Source organism: Heterocephalus glaber, unplaced genomic scaffold (genome assembly GCF_053883595.1).
Source record: "Heterocephalus glaber isolate CG9 unplaced genomic scaffold, H.glaber_assembly_v1.0 deba00001744, whole genome shotgun sequence".
Classification (NCBI taxonomy): domain Eukaryota; kingdom Metazoa; phylum Chordata; class Mammalia; order Rodentia; family Bathyergidae; genus Heterocephalus; species Heterocephalus glaber.
Window position 1 is genome coordinate 5,619,313 of NW_028258450.1, and position 20,195 is coordinate 5,639,507.

At 55.6% G+C, this 20,195-nt stretch overlaps 1 protein-coding gene across 3 annotated transcripts; it reads left to right on the forward strand.

The window, feature by feature from the left end:
• The first annotated feature begins 1,836 nt into the window (after nt 1–1,836).
• Cpt1c (carnitine palmitoyltransferase 1C) lies at nt 1,837–14,922 on the forward strand. 3 transcript variants are annotated; one of them, XM_013066377.3, is made up of 19 exons: nt 1,837–2,339; nt 3,020–3,176; nt 4,056–4,195; nt 4,804–4,975; nt 5,170–5,271; nt 5,347–5,484; nt 8,130–8,207; nt 8,344–8,451; nt 8,540–8,624; nt 9,154–9,349; nt 9,426–9,608; nt 10,391–10,496; nt 12,029–12,145; nt 12,676–12,840; nt 13,074–13,208; nt 13,791–13,943; nt 14,237–14,350; nt 14,469–14,561; nt 14,645–14,922. In XM_013066377.3, the coding sequence occupies exons 1-19, from the start codon at nt 2,161–2,163 to the stop codon at nt 14,831–14,833; spliced, it is 2,610 nt and encodes an 869-aa protein (XP_012921831.2). In that variant the 5' UTR covers nt 1,837–2,160; the 3' UTR covers nt 14,834–14,922. The 3 variants fall into 3 exon arrangements, 2 of the variants coding, with proteins under 2 accessions (XP_012921831.2, XP_087056896.1); XR_015447202.1 differs by having other exon boundaries at nt 1,987–2,339; nt 13,079–13,208; XM_087200770.1 differs by having other exon boundaries at nt 1,990–2,339; nt 8,377–8,451.
• The last annotated feature ends 5,273 nt before the right edge of the window (nt 14,923–20,195 follow it).

Here is a 20,195-nt window from a genome sequence, read left to right on the forward strand (position 1 = left end):
ACTTGGGTCCTTGCACTTGTGCAGCAGGCGGCGAAGCCACTGAGCTAAATCCCTGGCCCTAGAACCTTTATTTTTTTGAGAAAAAGTCTTGCTAAGTCACTGAGGTTGCCCAAACCTGGGCTCAAATTTGTAGTCCTCCTGCCTCAGTCTCCCCGAGAGCTGGCATTACAGTTACAGCCTTGCCCCACCATCCCAGCTCCTTAACCCTTCTCTGGGGTCCTGTGCCCTCGTGCTGGCACTAGGCAGGGATCAGACCTAGCTACTGGGGGGGGTGGATTCCCAGCACCACTCACTGGGCCCTTAGGTTTCCCAGAAGGCCCCCCCACCCCACCCCCGCCCCCAGCATCACATTGTTGCTCTCTGGCTGTTTTTTCCTGTCCAGGACCCTCCAAGGTCAGGCCCAGGCTGACTGGTAGTGAGTAGGGCCTGGCCTCTGCGGCTGGGGAAGCTGAGTCAGGCAGGCATAGGGGTCCATCAGGGATGCCCTCCCTCCTCCAGCCTGAGGTGGGGTCCGGCCATCACTGCAGCTTTAGGGCAGTGGGGCCACCCACTTACAGAGCTGACCACAGAGGCCCTTCCAACCTGCCCCACAGCTCCAGTTCCACCTCTGCTTTCTACACCTGCCCATCGCCCCAGGCCTGTCCGCAGAGTCCCTGACCCCCATGACACTGCCCACTGACCTAGGTGATCCAGAGTGGAGGAGTCTAGAGTCATGACTGGGCAGCAGGCGCCTCTCACCTGTTACCCTTTCCCTGGGGCCCTGGTTCCTGGCCCTGTGTGCCTGGTCCCATGGTTCTGCTCTTGCCCCACCCACAGTGCTATGCGGCTCCCCGGGAAGCCCTACTTTGCATCTGCAGGGGTCACCCGGCCTCACTTCCGGAAACTACTTAAAGGGCTCTCCCCGGAGGTCCCCCTGGGCATAACGGGTGGCATGACCCACATCCCCAGTGAGGGCTGTGGCGTCGGGCCAGAGGCAGGGATCCAGGTTCGAATCCTGTCCTTCTGTTCAGCCGTGTCTACTCTAGACCTTTGGCCTAAGTTGTCTCTCCCCGGGAAATGGGAACTCGGGGGCCTACCTGGGAAGAGGCAGGGCCGTTTCGCCCGCGGTGCCCGCCGATCCTGACCCGCCCCTGACCTGTCCTCGCGATGGCTGCCCACATCCTACTGCTGATGCTCCTCTGCTGACAGGTGAGGAAGGCCAGCCGGAAGGAGACACCCGGTGGCTGCCCTGCGCCTGAGGGGGCGCTCTGTGAAACGTGTCTTCTCCTTTGCTCCTTCCCCAGGCGGCCCCGGACCCAGGTTCCTCAGCGCCTCGGCCGCAGCTGCTCGCTAGGCACCTGCCTGACGCACCGCTTGCCGCACCGCCTATCCTGGGCGCGTGCCCTCCCCGCCAAGGAGCCCTCGGGGAAGGCCGCCCGGGAGCCCCAGGACCCCCTTAGCTACGGGCGTCGCCGGCGGCGCGAGGCCCCCACCCTGCCCTGCCTGGGCCTCGGAATCCCTAGCCATGTGCCCGGCGCCAACCCGGGCTTCCCCACCCCTTCCTTTGCTCCGTGAAACCGGCTCCCCATCCTCTCCCCAATGTCCTGGGCCGGACAGAATGCTGAGGTCCGGAGCCGAATAAAACAAGAGTCCCCGTTGTGTCTGTCTGCGCCCGGTGTCCGCCGGCCACCTGGCCCGGTCCCGACCCACTTTTCCCCTTATCCATGCTCCTGGCGCTCTCGGAAGTCCCTCCCCCGTCTGACTGGCGTTCCATCCCCCAGCGCCTCCTCCCGGTCAGCTCGCCCTGCGCCTTTCACGGTGGGCACGAGGCGCCTGACCCCATGCGCTCCTCCCTCCTGGGCCGGAAAGGTCTGGGAGGCCGCCGCATGCGTGACCTCGCTGTCCCCACGCTGGACTGCGTCCCCAGCCAAGCCTCGGCCCTCGGAAAGAAAGTAGGATCCCCGCTTGCTCCTACTTGGGGAGCGTGGGGCGTAAGGCCGCGGGGTTCAGTGGAACGAAGGGCGCCGAATGGGGGTGCATTGACCGGTGGAAAGGGGGGGGCTCGAATGGAGGTAGAGGATTGGATGCTGTGTATCAAAGGGGCGGGGACAGAGGCCACGCTGCAATAAAGCCGAGGACCGGGTTAGGCACAAACACGACAGAAATCCGGGTGTCTGTCGGATGGTCCTGTGGTGGGCAGAACTCCGGGGGCCGGTCGGCCAGGTGGTGGAGTCGTCCTACTGGGCTTGGACATACGCAAGCGAAAGACTTAGGTCCTGGGCTCAAAACCGGGGAGTAGGGGGGTGTGGGGTGTACGTCGCTTCGTTCCCAGCATCTCATCTGCACAAGCCTGACCTAGAGTAAGTATGGGGCCGCGGGCTGGGCTGCTGGGGTGAGGGGCGGGGGCGGGCTGGGCCAGGGGCTTCTCCATCCCTGGCCTGGAGCCTCCGCTTCTGGCCTCGCATCCCTGCTGCGGGGCATGCGCAGTAGGGCGCTTCCTCTCCCATCCCCCTCTAGCTGGGCGGGGGAGGGGCCGCCCCAGGATGTGATAATTTATAGACCCCCCCCCACACACACACACACACTTGGGATGGGAAGCGGAAATAGGCTGGACAGGGTCCACATCCGGCAGGTGTTCCTCTCCCAGGGGTCTCTGATGTGTTTGCTGGAGACATCACAACTCAGTCCCTCAGTTTCCTCACGCACCCTGAAGCTTAAGACTTTTTGGGGGTGAGGGGCACTCCCCGGGCACTGCGCTCTCCCCACGGCAGCTAATGGGGTTCACCTGAGTGATCAGCCCCACTGCTCTCTGCAGCCAGAGGTTCCCAGTGAGACCCCTCCCCCAACGCCTCTGAGTCTCAGACCAGGACCCGCAAGACCCGCAGGGGCTCTGGCCCGGGGAGTGGGTGCTGCATCCCTGGGCTGGTGGGAGAGGGGCGGGAGCCTGGACCCCCTAGTCCTCGGGAAGAAGAGGGCTGGAGTCCGAACCGGTGGCCTAAGGGAGGGGGCGGGGCCTGGAACGTGACACCCGTCCCCCCAGGCCCCCCCCCCGTGACATGGCAGAAGCGCACCAGGCCGTGGGCTTCGTGCCCTCGCTGACCCCGGACGGAGCGGACCCAGAGCTCGCCGGCCAGGTGCTGCGGAACATCTACCTCTCGGGGCTTTGGTCCTGGAAAAGGCACCTTTCGCGTTTCCGGGTGAGGACTACCGCTTGGCTTCATTCCGGGAATACAGCCCCCACTTTCCGGAAGCCTGGGGCCGCTTCCCTGACCGACTGTACCTGCTGTGGGACTCTGGCTGTCCCCTGCCGGGATCCTTCAGCGTTTCTCTGTGGCTCCCTCAGGGGTCCTCACCCATGAGCGCCCCTTTGGCCTCTTACACCCATCCTGACGCCATGCTACCCTACCGGCCCACATGTGACTCCTGCACCTCCCCAGTGTCTCAAACTCAGCACCCCCTTGTTTTTCTTGTGTGCTGGGAGTGGAACCCAGGCTAATGCCTGCTGTTGAGCTGCACCCCAGTCCCTTCTTAGGGTTCCCACCTCACCTTACCTCTTCCTGTCCTCTCCTGCTTCTAAACAAGGTCCTCCTTGCCCCAGATCCTCTGGGCGCCCCACCCCATCAGGAATGGTGGCACACACCTGTCATCGCAGTATTCTGAGAGGCTGAGGCAGGAGGATTCCAAGTTCAAGCCCAGCCTGGGCAACTTAGCAAGACCCTGTCTCAAAACAAAGAATAGAGAGAGGATGGGGATGTAGCTCAATGTGAAGGCCCTGGGTTCATTCTCCAGAACAAAAAAATAAATCGGGCTGGGGATTTAGCTCAGTGGTTCCACCGCCTGCCCCTGCAACTGCAAGGACCGGAGTTCGATCCCCAGTACCAAAAAACCCCCAAAATTTCCCAGGAGCGCCCTCCTCTTTCTATGCTGGCCTCGGGTGGGACCAGGTCTATCTGCCCTGCTGCATCTGAGGCCCCAGCCCCGGGCCTGGCCCACACTGCCGTGACAGTGACTATCCGGGAAGCATCACGCTCAGTGTGGGGACCTGTGGCTGAATGGATGCCCTTTCCTCCCCACAGAATGACTTCCTCAGTGGCGTGCTCCCCGCCAGCCCCTTCAGCTGGCTCTTCCTCTTCAGTGCCATCCAGCTTGCCTGGTTCCTCCAGCTGGACCCTTCCCTGGGGCTGATGGAGAAGATTAAAGAGCTGCTGCCGGACTGGTGAGGTCCCCATTCAGCCCAGTAAACCTCCTAATCCTCCTGTTAAGTTTCTCTACCAGTGTAGTGTGCCTGCCAAAGAAAAATGGCCTCTGACATTTACTTTGGGTCAGATTAATAAAGGTATGACGTCAGGAAAAAAGGAGGTGACTCCCTCTCTTCTCTGTCACTTTTCTATCCTGGCTGCTTCTTGTTAAGAGGGATGGTAACACATTAGACGTATGAGCGCTTCCAGTCTCCAGTTATATAATCTGTTTTGAGAGATGGCACCATTCTCAGTTGGCAAAGCCTTTGTCTGTAAAATGGGGATAACAATAATTGATTCTTAGGGTTCTTGGGAGAATTAATCAAAATCATCCATGGGAAATATTCACTGTCGGGCCAGGGGATTACGAAATGAGACTGGTTCCATTGTTACTGTTGCTGAGTCACTAGGAAAGGTGTGAAAGTCAGGTCCTGGGTCTCCCATGTAGTGCAGGCTGCCTTCGAACTCACTGTGTACCCCAGGTTGGCCTCGAACTCAGGGAGATCCTCCTGCCTCAGCCTCCCCAGTGCTGGGATCACAGGTGTGTGACCTACACCCAGGTCTAGCCTCTCTTTCTCTCCCCCAGGGCGGGACAGCACCACAGGCTCCGGGGAGTCCTGGCGGCTGCGCTGTTTGCCTCGTGTTTGTGGGGAGCCCTGATCTTCACGCTTCACGTGGCCCTGAGGCTGCTTCTGTCCTACCATGGCTGGCTGCTCGAGCCCCACGGGGCCATGTCCTCGGCCACCAAGACCTGGCTGGTACGTGAGAGCCGCAGACAGCGCGACCGGGACCCCTCTCCGTCCCTCTGCCTCTCTCCAGGTCTGTCTCGCTCTCTCCGGGTCTCGGACCCCTCTCCGGGTCCCTTCACCTCTCAGGTCGCGGTCCCCTTCCCTCTGTGGTCAGGCCCCGCCCACCCCGGTGCTCCGTGACCGTGACCCGGGGGTCCCCGCAGGCCCTGGTTCGCATCTTCTCCGGCCGCCGCCCGATGCTCTTCAGCTACCAGCGCTCCCTGCCGCGCCAGCCAGTGCCCTCGGTGCAGGACACCGTGCGAAAGGTGGGCCGGGCCCGGAGGTGGGAAGCGGGCGCGCGGGCACCGGGTGACGCCCCCTTCCGCCCTCCCACCACGTAGTACCTGGAGTCCATCCGGCCTGTCCTCTCGGACGAGGACTTCAACTGGAGGGCGGTGCTGGCCCAGGAGTTCCTGAAGCAGCAGGCGTCGCTGCTGCAGTGGTACCTGCGGCTCAAGTCCTGGTGGGCAGCCAACTATGTGAGTCCCGCCCCTGCCACGCCCAAGCCCCGGGCCTGGCCGCCATTGGAGCCCAGAGGTGCCAACAAACGAGCCCCGCCCTCTGCTCGAGAAACTGGTCACCCCCCCCGGCCACGCCCTCCTGTCCGTGCACCTGTTGAAGAAGCTCCGCCCTCCTTCCAATAATTGAGCCCCGCCCCAGATGCCCCAATACTGAGCCTGGAGAATTTAGCAGTTTATGAGACTGCTATCTAATGGAGGGTCTTGGGGAACTCATTTGCCTGTACTTGGTATCCTGAAGAAACGAGCAGGACTTGAAGAAGGAGTGACAAGAGTAAGATTTTTTTTTTTTTTGTACCGGGGATCGAACTCGGGTCCTTGCACTTGTGCAGCAGGCAGCGAAACCACTGAGGTAAATCCCCGGCCCAAGATTTTTTTTGTGTGCTGGGGATGGAACTCAGACCAAGGCAGGCGCAGTGCCCCTGAGGTAAATCCCCCGCCCGACCATACAAGGTTTTTAAAGCAAATGTCACGGCATCCAGAACGCACAGGAGGAGGTCTGAACCTAAATACAGATGAGGCTGATGGGCCAGGGTCATGTACTTTTTTGTTTGTTTTTGAGGCAGGGTCTCGCTATGTAGTTCAGGCTGGCCTTGAAATCACTACACAGCCCAGGCTGGCCTCGAACTCACAGAAATCTTCTTGCCTCAGCCTTCCAAGTGCTGACAGGTGTGCGCCACCACGCCCAGTCCAGGGGCATGTACTTTTGGCTTTGTGCATGCCTGGGGATAGGGTGACCTGCTGAGTATGGACGGAGCCCACAGCTTCCTGGGGATCATTGGAGCCTCGCCCTAACCACTCTAGAGGGCACGTGAAGACTGGGTCAGTTGGGAACTATTGACTCCGCTGCCGGCTTGCAGGCCTGTCATGGAACATTGCTCGAAGTCTAGAAGAGAGGATTTGGAGAACTTTGTCAATAGGCAAGATCCAGAAGGGCAAGCAAGAATAATTAACGTAAGAATTGGTATAGCCAGGTGTGGTGGCACACACCTGTAATCCCAGCACTCAGGAGGCTGAGGCAGGAGGATCACCATGTTTCCAAGGCCAGCCTGGGCTACATAGGGAGACGCTGCTTCAACAAACAAAACAAAAATATATAAAAAGAACTGGTATAAGCAGCCCCATTAATGCCTACATCCAACTCTTGAGTGTGGTCTGTGTACACTTGTATTAATTCTTTGATTTTTATGAAGTTAGTTTCTACCTATTTTGAGTTATTTATCCAGAAGCAACAGGTTTCATTTAGCACGTTGCAGATCCTGCCCATTTGTGCAGTGAAAACAGCTAATGGCCTTCTATTTTTTTTGGTACCAGAGATCGAACTCTAGACCTTGCACTTGCAAGGCAGACAGACAGCAGCACCACTGAGCTAAATCCCAGGCCTTGGTCTTCTATTTCTATTGTTGTTGCTGCTTTTTTTTCCAGTACCAGGAATCAAACTCAGGACCTTGAGCTTGCCAGGCAGATGTGGCACCACTGAGCTACATCCCCTGCCCTTGCTTTTTGGTTTTTGAGACAGGACATAACTGTGTTATCCAGACTGGCCTTGGGCTCCTGGTGATCTTCCTGCTTCAGCTTCCCAAGTGTTGACAGGCCTGCCGAAGGCTGTTTAGGAGCAGCAAATGGGGCCTGGGGCTCAGCAGATACAGGGCATTAAAAACCACACTAATAAGATGCAAAACGGCGATAGCATCCAATCCACGCCTCGCATGCTCAGCCGAGAGCAGTGCTGGTTGGGCACAGCAGCGTGGGTGGCAGGGACACCAGGGTTAGCTCTCTTCGACCCAGTCAAGCCAGCTTCTCTACCTGCCATGGTAGCCTGCTCAGGGGCCTGTGACTGGGCAGACAGTTTCTTCTCCCCTGTAGTTTAGGCTGCTGGGTATTAACCACCCTGCATGGGCAGACAGCTTTACTGGCTCCCAGTTTGCTCTGCCTTCTACCTCAAGACTCTGTCTCAGAGCCAAGTGGTTGGTTCCAGCCTGTAATCCCAGCACCCAGGAGGCTGAGGCAGGAAGATCCATGTGTGTTTGTGGCCAGCCTGGGCCACACAATGAGTTCAAGGCCAGCCTGAACTACAGAGTGAGATCCTGCTTCAAAAAACAAAGAACTCCTAGTTCGATCCCCGGTACCAAAAACAAAAAACAGACAAAAAAAAACAACAAAAAATGAAAAGAACAAATGAAGCAAAACCAAAAAAATCCCATCTCCAAATACGAAAGGTAGGGAGGTGCTGGGGCTGTAGCTCAGTGAAGGTTCTATCTCCAGTAATACACACCCACACGCACACATGAGATGATTCCACATATTTTCTTGTGCACCCAGTCGTTTTTACTGAAAAATATGTCTCCATGCTCATTGTGTGCCAGCAAACATGGATGTACCTTATCTTTTTACCAGCTGTGTAATATTCCCTGACCCAAGTGTAACATGCTTTAGTTAACTAACCCCTGATCCATAGACTTCTATGTTTTGCTAGTTACTGATCATAATGGTCTCCTTCTTTGAGCTCTACCCTGCCCATGTGACACAGGAAAGTTGGTGCCCCACTATCCCACTGTCCCTCCCCTTCCAGGTGGCAGCCTGAGTGTCTCCTGCCCCTCCCTTAGGTCAGCGACTGGTGGGAAGAGTTCGTGTACCTGCGCTCACGCAGCCCGCTGATGGTGAACAGCAACTATTACCTGACGGTGAGGGGGGGAGGGGCTGGCACACCCCAGACCAGGGCCCGGGAGCACAGCCTGGAGCCACCTTATCCGCCCTCTGTGGGGGCCAGGACCCCATTAGGGGGCTCAGGGATGTTGCTGTCCCCTCTGCTGGCCCCAGGATTTCCTGTATGTCACACCCACGCCGCTGCAGGCAGCTCGCGCGGGGAACGCTGTCCATGCCCTGCTCCTGTACCGCCACCGGCTGCAGCGCCAGGAGATCTCCCCGGTAAGATGCCAGGAGAGTGGGGGACGGAGGGTGGCCCTGTGTGGGACCTGGAGGTCCGGAAGGAGCTCACGGCCCCGGCCCCCTGCAGACTCTGCTGATGGGAATGCGCCCCTTGTGCTCTGCCCAGTACGAGAGAATATTCAACACCACGCGGGTCCCGGGGGTGCAGAAAGGTGAGGCCCCTTCTCCGATCCCACCGCCCGGGGCGCAGCACTGTGGTAGCAGAGGCGGGTTCCTGCCTGGAGCCTGTCTGCTGAGGCTCCCACCCTTCCTGTGTGGCCCTGGGCAAATGATTCTCCTCTCTGAGCCTCAGTTTCCTTTTCTTTAAAATGGGATAATAAGCCAGGTGTGGTGCACACCAGTAATCCCAGCACTCAGGAGGCTGAGGCAGGAGGATGCTTGGAGTTCGAGGCTACATAGTGAGTTCAAGGACAGCATGAACTATGTAGCAAGACGCTGTCTCAAAAAACAAACGCAAACAATCATGGGGAAATAACGGTACCTAGGGGGCTGGGATGTAGCTCAGCGGCAAATAATAATAATAATAATAATAATAATAATAATAATAATAATAGTAGTAGTAGTAGTAGTAGTAGTACCTAAGGGTGAGGATCAGGGCGTTGGGCAGAGCTCCAGGCCCAGAAGAGGGCTCCGTTATTCTTACGACGCACCGCCTCCAGCTTCTGCCAACCCCGCCCCTAGACCACCTTCGCCACCTCCGCGACAGTCAGCACGTGGCTGTCCTCCACCGGGGCCGCTTCTTCCGCGTGGGGACCCACTCCCCGCACGGCCTGCTGCCCCCAAGGGCCCTGGAGCAGCAGTTTCAGCGCATCCTAGACGACCCTTCGCCTGCCTGTCCCCACGAGGAGCACCTGGCGGCCCTGACGGCCGCTCCCAGGTGCGGTCAGAGGCCGCGGTCCCGGGTTGTGGGGGGCGGCAGTGGAGGCGGCCGGGCTCAGATGTGCCCCCCACAGGGGCTTGTGGGCCCAGCTTCGCCAGACCCTCAAGACCCGCGCCGCCCACGCCCTGGAGGCCGTGGAGGGGGCCGCGTTCTTCGTGTCGCTGGACCCCGAGCCCGCGGGGCTCACCCGGGAGGACCCCGCGGGCTCGCTGGATGCCTATGCCCACGCCCTGCTGGCCGGCCGCGGCCATGACCGGTGAGTCCCCCAGACGGCACCCAAGCCCATGCCCAGACCCTGCAGGCTGTGGGTTCAGAGCCAGTCCCTGGACCCATAACCAAATCTCAGTGTGCTAGATTCAGGGACTGCAGATCTGTGGGCCACCCAATCCCGAACTCAGACTCTTTGATAGAGATGCCCAAACCGGGAGACTTCAGACTCACAACTTGGACCACTCACTCTTCAGATCTTCCTGCAGGCACCCCAAACACAGGACCCCAGACCTGGGTCCCTCACACTTGGAGATCCTTAGGCTTTTTTTTTTTTTTGGTACCGAGGATTGAACTCGGGTCCTTGCGCTTGCGCAGCAGCCGGTGAAACCACTGAGCTAAATTCCCGGCCCTTTTTCTTTTCTTTTCTTTTCTTTTTTTTTAAGACAGGGTCTCACTATGTAGTTCAGGCTGCCCTTGAAATTGCAGTGATCCTCCTGCCTCAGCCTCCTGAGTGCTGGGATTACAGGCATGTACCACCATGCCTGGGCACAGACAATTTCTCCATGCCCACCCAGCACTACCCTGACTTTCTAGGACCAGGAGTGGCCTCCGAACTTCCAGGCACCCAGAAGGCCTTGAACCACGAGGAGATCCCCAAATCCTAGCCATGCCTGCACCTCCAGAGCTACTGTAGGACCCTAGTGGTCCCTACACCAGCCCCCCAGGACTAGCCGATTCCCCACCTCCCTCAGCCCCAAAAGCCCACAGCCTTTGGCAAGTTCTCCCCACCCCCACTGTCTGGTGACCCTGCTGAACTGTCCCCCACAGCTGGTTTGACAAATCCTTCACCCTGATCATCTTCTCCAATGGGAAGCTGGGCCTCAGCGTGGAGCACTCGTGGGCCGACTGCCCCATCTCAGGACACATGTGGGAGGTAGGGCAGCCTCCCCGACAGCCAGGGACCCCAGCCCACCTCCAGAGACCCTCTCAGCAAGCTGAGGCTCAAGAGACAACCAGAGAAGGGCTTAGCAAGCACTTGGGGCTAGGATGATGACCTTAACTTTGATGAACGGGTAACTGGGCCTCAGAGAAGGAAAGTGATTTTCCCAGTCACACAGCAAGGAGTTGCAGAGCGAGAATTCAAATCCAGGCTGCTCAGAGCGAGAATTCGAATCCACACACGGAGGCAGAAGAACCATCTTCCAGCTCCATTTACTCCATTTACTCCCTTACTCCCCTCTTTTGAGTTTCTGTTTCCCCCTTCCCCAAATGAGAGTTGGGATTTTTCTTTTTCTGTTTTTGCCACGGGGAGGATGGAGGCCTCATGCATGCTGGGCTCTACTTCTGAGCTGCCCCACAGCTTGGAGCTTTTGATCTTAGGAGAATCTTAGCATGAGGAGGCACCCCACTGCACCTCACTGGGGCCCAGTCCTCCATGGTGGTGGTCAGATTCCCTGGCCCAGGGTGGACCAGGCACAGATGAGGGGAAGGAAGGTCCTTTCCAGACCTGGAGAACAGCCACTGACTGGCCTTTCTGTTCTTGTTTCTCCTGTGTAAAATGGGATTTTCCCTTTGACTATATCTGAGTTCCTTGAACTCATGGCAATCCTCTTGCCTCAGCCTCCTGAGTGCTGGGATTACAGGCATGTGCCACTATGCTGGTTTATTATATTTTTAAGTACCATTCAATTCAGGTTGACCTCAAACCCTTCTGACCACTTCATACCAGCATCTCAACTCTGCATATAGACTCTGTTTTCTTTTTTTTTTTTTGGTACTGGGGCGCAAACTCGGGACTTTGTGCTTGCAAGGCAGGTGCTGGAACCACTGCGCTAAATCCCCGGCCCTGCATATAGACTCTGAAGGTACAGATGTAGCCAGACAAGGTGGCACATGCCTGTTATTCCAGCACTCTGGGAGGCTGAAGCAGGAATACTCCCAAGTTTGAGCCCAACCTGGGCAATTTAGTGAGATCCTTTCTCAAAATAGAAAAAAAAATTTTTTTTGTTTTGTTTTTTGAGACAGGGTCTCACTATGTAGTTCAGGCTGGCTTAGGACTTGTGGTGATCCTCCTGCCTCAGCCTCCCGAGGGCTGCTGGGATTACTGGTATACACCACCACAGCTCTAAAAATAGAAAATTTTAAAAGGGCTGGAGATGTAGCTCAGATGTAGCTTTTGCCTAGCATGCTCAGGGCCCTGGGTTCGATCCCCAGCACCACACACACACAAAAGCAAACAAAAGACAAAAGAAGCCCAGCACTCGTAACCAGCTGGGCTGGACATTAGCTCTGCTCTCAGTGAACATGAACTTGAGGACCTGTCTGTGAACCCCGGGGGTTTGTAATTCTCGAGGATGCCCTCAGCATCCCCCACCAAAAAAATTTTTTTAAGTTTCCTGAGCAGGGGTCGCTGGTGAGGCCCTCAGCCCAGGGACAGAGGGCTCTGCCTGCCCCTTCTGCCTGCAGTTCACCCTGGCCACAGAGTGCTTCCAGCTGGGCTACTCGGCAGACGGCCACTGCAAGGGGTGCCCCGCCCCAGCGCTGCCCCCGCCCCAGCGGCTTCAGTGGGACCTTCCAGACCAGGTGAGGCTGGGATCCCCAGATTCCTCGCCGCTGCTCTGAACTCATCCCGTCCCCGTGTTCACACTGAGAGCCGACCCTGAGTCCACCCCACAGCCAGTGTGACCCAAAACGTTCAGAGCCTCCAGCCCCAACCCCAGCTCTGACCCTGTCCCACTGCCCATCCCACCCTCCCCAGTGCCAGCTTCATCGAATCCCAAGAGCGTATCCCACCCAGCACCTGCCAACCCGTCCACAACTCTAGCTCAGTCTCTGCAATGAGGAATGGAAACTCAGATTCCAGTTCCACTTCCCAGACCCCGTCAGTCCACCACCATCCCCATCCCCATTCCCAGCTCCAGCCCAGCCCCACCCCACTTCCATTCTCATCGCCGTCTTTACCCCTGTCTTCACCCTGGTCCTTCCATTCCGCCCCTTCTTTCCATTTTCCACCTCCACCCTAACTCCCTTCCCACCTTTTCTCCTAGCCCCACTCCCAGCTCTGACCCTACCCCGCCCATAACCCCAGCCGTCCCTCCCTCCTTCTCTGGCAGGTCCATCTGTCCATCTCTCTAGCGCTGCGGGGAGCCAAGGCTTTGTCTGGCAACATCGACTGCCACATCTTTCCCTTCTCCCACTTCGGCAAGAGCTTCATCAGACACTGCCACCTCTCCTCAGACAGCTTCGTCCAGATGGCCCTGCAGCTGGCCCACTTCCGGGTCAGTCGGGCTCCCCACTCCCAGCCCCCTCAGGCCCTCAGGCCCCTGGGCCCCCAGCACCTGCCACTTCCACCCCCTCAGCACCTCCTCTCGGTCACTGCTGCAGGGGTCTGCCATCTTGATTTCTCCTTTTGCTTCTGTGAAGGAGGCAGCTGGAGGCTGGGCAAGGTGGGTTGAGTCTGTGAAGATTTCCTGAACCTAGCTGACAGGCTCCTCCCCTCCTTGTCCCCCAGGACAGGGGTCAATTCTGCCTCACTTACGAGTCGGCCATGACTCGCTTGTTCCTGGAGGGCCGGACGGAGACAGTGCGATCTTGCACGAGGGAGGCCTGCAGCTTTGTGAGAGCCATGGAGGACAAAGAGAAGACAGTGGGTGTGGCCTGCACTGAGGCCTCTGTCCCTGGGGCTCACCAGTATATTTGCAAACACTTACACGGCCAGGTCTGAGGGGAACCAGGGACAAGGGACAAACAGACTGGTCTCTGGCTTCCAGGAGCCCATGGAGGAGGAGGCTGAGACAGCCCAGCATAGTGCACTCTGTGCTTTCCTGGGGTCTCACAGGCACTAGGGAGCACTCAGAGGGAGCCTTGTTTCCATAATGCAGCTCATGGCTTATGTAGCCTCTGTACCACCTTGTGACCTCTGTTTGCCCCTTTGGCCACTTCCCTGGAACCTCTGCTCAGGGGACCAGGCCCGAAGCCCCTCTGTCCCCTTCCCCCTCCCCATGAGATCCTGTGCCTCAGTAGAAGTTTGGGCTCCGGAGTCTCGGACAGACCTGGGACCCACCTGGTTCTGCATTGCTCTGTGGCCTGGGGAAAGTGCCTCCCCTCTCTGAGTCTCTCCCCTGGGTGAAGTGGGGGGCAACCCCTGCCTTGAGCCAGGTGTGCCACAGGGTGGCCGGCAGTAAGCCCGAGTCCTGTCTTTCCATGACCTGTAACCTCGGCGGCCCAGGACCCGCAGTGCCTCGTCCTGTTCCGCGCCGCAGTGGACAAGCACCAGGCGCTGCTCAAGGCGGCCATGAGCGGGCAGGGGGTCGACCGCCACCTCTTTGCGCTCTACGTCGTGTCGCGATTCCTTCATATGCAGTCGCCCTTCCTGGCCCAGGTTGGGGGGGGCAATGAAGGGGTTTGAGAGGGAACTGGGGGACCTCGAGCGAAGGGAGGGACTTGAAGGCAGTGAGGTTGAAGTTGGAAAAGTAGAGGGTCCAGGACAAAGCCGGGGAGAGAGTGGGCGAGGAGGAGGAGGGCACAGGGGCGTGGTCGCTGTCAGGGGGCGGGGCCGGGAAGGAGCCATATAGTGGAAATTGGCAGTCAGAGGTCAGAAAAGCTCCAGGGATGTGTAGAGTGGAGCTGTGTGAAGGGCGCTCGGACCTGAAGGTCTGTCTTACATGTGCTCAGGTTTACTCGGAGCAGTGGCAACTGTCCACCAGCCAGATCCCTGTTCAGCAGATGCACCTGTTTGATGTCCACAATTACCCGGATTATGTTTCCTCGGGTGGTGGATTTGGGCCCGTGAGTGGAGTGGAGTTCCGGCCTGGGGCCCTGAGGGAAGAGGGGCTGGGAGCCTGCGCGCCTGCATGGTGGTGAGGAAAGGGGATGCGATGTTGTTCCCTTCACTCTCCTACTCCAGGCGGATGCCCACGGTTATGGTGTGTCTTACATCTTCATGGGGGATGACGCGATCACCTTCCACATCTCCAGCAAAAAATCCAGCACAAAAACGGTGAGACAGACTTCATCCCGGCCTCCTCTCTCAGCCCCGGGCTCCTCTCCTGGTTCCCTGGGTCTGACGGTTCCTGCCTCCAGGACTCCCGCCGGCTGGGTCGGCACATCGAGGCTGCGCTGCTGGATGTGGCCTCCCTGTTTCAGGCCGGACAGCGTATGCAGCGCCGGTTCAGCGGTTCAGCGGAGGAAGACTCGGGGCACAGATGTGGATTTCTCTCCAGTAAAACTCTGAATTTTAAGACACCCACCGACTCTGAGCCCTTCCAGTAGAGAGCTGGTCTCCTTTAGGGCAGAGGGCACAGGGCCGAGCAGCCTACTTGCAGCCCCACATCTGGGCCAATAAAGATGTCTGAGTTGGGTGTGTGGTGTCCACTGTGCTCTGGGCTGGAGGTGGTGGTGGAGTGAAAATCAGGGTGCCTGATAGAAAAGTCCCACTGACTCCCAGTTCTAATCCCAGCCTCAGCCACAGCCTGTAAAACCCCAAGCCCCAGACAACCCCACAGTTGCTGCAGGCCCAGCACTAACTGTCAGCTCAGACTCATCTACAAACCTAAAGTTTGTAGATCCAACCAATCCAACGACCCCAACTGGCACCCCAAAGCAATCCACCAAGATTTTCGTTTTATGGTGCTGTGGATGGAACACAGTGTTTCGTGCACGCTAGGCAGCCCTGACCACCAACCCAGGAGTCCAATCTCCACAACCCCACTGCTTCCACTAAGGCAAACTGACCCACCCTAACCACAACATCTAAATCCTAAAGAAGCCAGCCTCCACCATCAACCCACCGACTCCATGTGGTTTCAAAATTTGTCCACAGGGCCCAACCCACTTTCCGGACTCCCTTCTGTCTCTCTTAGACAGAAGCTATCTCTCAATAAATTCTTCCTGCTCTTAAAAAAACAAAAAACAAAAAAACAAAACTTGTCCCCGACCTGGGCTTGGTGGCACTCAGAAGGCTGAGGCAGGGGGATCACAGTGAGTTTGAGGCCGGCCTGAACTACATGCTGAGACCTTGTCTCAAAAGAAAAAAGGAAGGATTCACTCCTCACAGAGTGGCTGATTCTCCTTGTGGGCTTGAAGCTCTGTAGAGAAAGCATTGTCCGCAAGAAAGTAGGGTGAGCAGGCCCCTCCAGCCAACATGACAGCCTGCAAAATTCCAGGGCGCTTGGTCACAAAGCCCTAGGCTAATGGGTTCCTGCTTCATCGGATCAGTGCCACCTAGGAAATTGCCACAAACTCAAGGCTTAAGACACACAGTTGTCACCTTCCAGTGCGGTGGGTGAGAAGTCTAGGCATAGGGCCCTCAATTGGCTCCTCTGCTTAGGGACTCACAGCCAACACTGAGGTGTCGCAGGGCCCTTTGTGGAGGCTCAGGGGTGAATCTGTGTCCTGGCTTGTTCTAGAAGCTGCAGCAACCCCTGGTGTGTAGTCACAACCTTATCCTATACCACCTCAGCTCTCTTTCTTTTTTTTTTTTTTGAGACAGGGTTGCTATGTAGTTCAGGCTGGCCTTGAACTCACTAAATACCCCAGACCAGCCTCAAACTCATTGTGATTCTCCTGCCTCAGCCTCCTGAGTGCTGGGATTACAGGCACACACCAACAAGCCCAGCTTCTCCTGTTTTGCTATGTCTCTCTCCTCCCTACTTTGGTGGATTTAGGAGATCAGACTGGTTTCACATGGGTAACCCAGAATTATCTTCCCATCTCAAAGCCCTGATCTGAATCACACCTGCTAAATCCCCGAAACCATATGGCCTAGCATAGTCACAAGGTTAGGGTGTGGGCATCTCTAGGCACCTATGAGTCCAATTATGTTCCCCAGAAAAGATGTTGAAATCCTAACCACCAGTACTTTAGAGAGGGGCCTTTTTGGAACTAGGATCATTGCAGATGTAATTAGAATGGGTTCATACAGGATGAGCCTGGGCCTTTAATCCAAGGTGACTGCTGTTTTCTGTGTGTGTGTGTTGGTACCAGGGATCGAACTCTGGACCTTGCGCTTGCAAGGAAAGCATCGGAACCACTGAGCTAAATCTCCGGCCCTGTGTGTGTGTGATTTTTAATCCCACTGAGCTAAATCCCCCACCCAGCTCTTTTCTTTTTTATTTACTTATTTATTTTTGGTACCGGGGATCGAACTTGGGTCCTTGTGCTTGCACAGCAGGCACCAGAACCACTGAGCTAAATCCCCAGGCCCTTTTCTTTTTCATTTTGAGGCAAAGTGTCACTGAGTTGCCCAGGCTGGGCTCAAACTTGGAATCCTCCTACTAAGCCTCCCAAGTGGCTGGAATTACAGGTGTGCACCCCAGTGTCTGGCTCAGCACAGGGCATACTGGGAGGAGGCCATGTGACAGCCAAGGGGGAGACTGCAGGGACCCATTTCCCGGCAGTGAACACGGAGACCCACCACCGGCCCACTAAGGGGAAGGGGCAGGAAGGCGCCTCCCCTGCAGCCCTAGATCAGTGAACGCCTCACCTCCTCATGACCCTGGCTCACAGTCCTGGGATTAGGGAGTGAGTTAAATTAGCAGCTGGGTGAAGGGTGGGCTGGGCCGCTGCACTACTTTGAAAACACAGACCTTTGTTGGTTTTGGTGCTGGGGCAGCAGGCATGCTAAGCAAGGGCTCTGCCACTGAGCCACACCACCCGACCTACACTTTTTTTTCAAATAGTACTAGGGTTTGAACCTACTTTACCCTGACCTACATCCCCAACCCTTTTAATGTTTAAATTTTCTTTATTTAGGCAGGGTCTTGTTATATAGTGCAGGTTGCTCTTGAACTCATTATGTAGCCCAGGTTGGCCTGGGACTCACAGCAATCCTCCTGCCTCAGCTTTCCAAGTCTGGGGTTACAGCTGTGTGCCACCACATCCAGTTTTTTGTGGGGGTTTTTTTTTTTTCACATAGGGTCTTTCTAAGTCACTGAGTTGCCCAGGCTGGGCTTGCCATCCTCCTGTCTCAGCCTCCCAGAGTGTCCTAGACTTTATTTACTTATTTATTTTTGGTACTGGGGATCAAACTCAGGACCTTGCACTTTTTTTTTTTTTTAGAACCTTACACTTTTGAGGCAGGTGGCAGAACCACTGAGCTAAATCGCTGGCCCCAATTTATTTATTTATTTATATTTATTTTTTGGTACCGCGGATCAAACTCGGGTCCTTGTGCTTGCACAACAGGCAGCGAAGCCACTGAGCTAAATCCCTGGCCCATTTATTTATTTTTTTGGAGATGTTTTATTTCAGCTCACAGAAGTATGGAGCAGAAAATCAGGGGATTCCCCCATCTACAGCCACCCCCCCATCAATGCTCCCCCCAGGGTGATTTGGGCAGTGGATGAAGCTGCAGGGACACAGGGTCACCACCCGGGCTTGAGTACTACTTTGGCTACTTCCTGTAAGTCTAAAACTGTTTCAAAATGAAAAACAGTCTTTAAAGGTATTTTCAAGATGTGCTCAGCATTTCTTGTGAGGAGTCTGGGAGATTAGAGAATCACAAGACCAGAGCAGAAATAAGACAAAAGACCACGTGCTCCTGTACTCACTAAGCATCCATTAACCACAAAAATATGTTCTGACCCCACTGGGTCCTGGAGATTAAGAAGCTTAGCTGATCCTTTGGTGTGACAATGGCATGGCGGTTATGTTAAAAAGTCATTTTCAAGAAATGCATCTCATCGTGCTTACGGCAGGCATGGAACCACACACATGCGCTTCTGAATGGCCCAGTGGTTAACATCAGGTTGGTTGAGTGTTGCTGGAGCCACAAGTTCTCACACAGCTGGCAGCTTCACCAACACTAATTCACCTACAGTCCTGGAGGTCAGGACATAGGTTGCACAGGCTAAAGTGAAGCTGTCGGCAGGATTGCGCTCCTTCCTGAGGCCTGGGGAAGAGTCTGCTTCCCCATCATTTCCAGCTGGAGACCGGTGTATTGTGAGCTCACGGTCCTCCAACTTCAGAATCCACTCACTAGCTGGGCTTGGTGGCGCATGTCCATAATCACAGCACTGGGGAGGCAGAAGGATCACCATGAGTTCGAGGCCACCCTGGGTTACATAGTGAGTTCAAGGCCATCCCAAACTGCATAGTGAGACCCTGTCTCAAAGCACTAGAAAACAACCATAAAAATTATATAGGATCTCAAGGGACTTAGAATAGCAAAAGAAATATAAAAAAACAAAAAACAAAAAACAAAGAACCAGCCTCAGAATTTCTGGTTTCAAAACTTACTACAAATCTTCACTAACCAAAACAGTGTGGAACTGGTGTAAAGACAGGTTTTTTTTGAGATAGGGACTTGTTATATAGTCCAGGCCACCCTTAAACTCATGGCAAGCCTCCTGGCTCAGCTTCCAGGTGCTGGAATTACAGGTTTGTGCTACCATACCCAGCTAAAGACAATTATATTGACCAATGGAATAGACTCAGACCAGAAAAAATCTTTCATATGAGATCAATTTTTTGTTTGTTTCTGCAGTACTGAGATTTAAACCTAGGCCCTTCACATTGAGCTGCAACCCCCCCCCCCCCGCCCTCTAAGTTGTTGTCAGTCCCTTTCTCATAGGTGGGATACAATACCCAACACCCACAACTTAGGGGAGGCTTATTTTGGCTCATGGTTTCAGTTCATGGTCAGCTGGCTCCAAGGCAGAAACAGCATGGCGGAAGAGCCTAGCAAAAGAAAGTCATTCAACCCATGGCAGCCAGGTAGCAGAGAGGGAAGGGAGGAACCAGGGCAAAAATACACCCTACCACATCAGAGACCCACCCTTCTGACCAGGCCCCACCTCTGAATGTGAAAATTTTGGGGGATATTTTAGATTTACATGAAAGCATTCTGCTCCTAGCCCCCAAAAGGCTTGTGTCCACCTCATGCAGATACATTTAGTCCCTCTCTAAGAGTTGCCAGAGTCTGAACAGTCCCAGCATTGCTGAAAATTCCAAGTGAAAAATCTCTGAGACTCAAGGCAAATTCTTAGCTGTGAGCCCCTGTAAAACTCAAAAAGAAAGTTAAACACTTCCAAGATGCAACAGCACAGGATAAACATTTCCATTCAAAAATGGAGGGACAGAGGAATAGATGAAAAATTGGACTTAAGCAAGACTGAAGTCCAGCTGGGCAAACATTAAACCCTGTAGCTGCATGTTCAGCACTGGGGGCAGATTGTGGTGAGATGTAAGCTACAAAGGGCTTGGCCAGCCCCACTCCTATGGCATGGGTAGTTGCAGCCTTCATGGCCTCTCTCTTGGGCTGGCTTGCCCACTGCCTGATGTTTTCCTCAGCAGAAGATCTACATTTCAATCTACAACTTCCTGGGGTCTCCACTGCACCTTTGGCTTCACCCTCACAGTTTAATGCACTATACTCTTGGGGCCACCTGGCAGGGACTGTGGCCTTGTCATATATTTTTGCCTGTTCTCTCAGGTCTTTTATTGAAATCTGAGTGGAAGTCTCCATAACACCATTCTTGCATTCTGCATGGCTGAAAAACCAGCACCACGTGGATGATGCCAAGGTTGGCTGCCACCTGGGGCAGTAGCTATGCCCTCTTGGACCAGGGCTGCAGTGGCCTTTGAGGGTCAAGATGGCTGTACTTAGGGATAAGCTTCCCTAGGCAGCCCAGAG

What these genes read in the sequence shown, in the direction of transcription:
- Cpt1c (XM_013066377.3), top strand. Translation starts at nt 2,161, where the DNA reads ATGGTCCTGTGGTGGGCAGAACTCCGGGGGCCGGTCGGCCAGGTGGTG. An exon ending in CCTGGTGGGCAGCCAACTAT is followed by an intron (nt 5,485 to 8,129) that starts GTGAGTCCCGCC and finishes CCCCTCCCTTAG; the next exon opens with GTCAGCGACTGGTGGGAAGA. An exon ending in AGCGCCAGGAGATCTCCCCG is followed by an intron (nt 8,452 to 8,539) that starts GTAAGATGCCAG and finishes GGCCCCCTGCAG; the next exon opens with ACTCTGCTGATGGGAATGCG.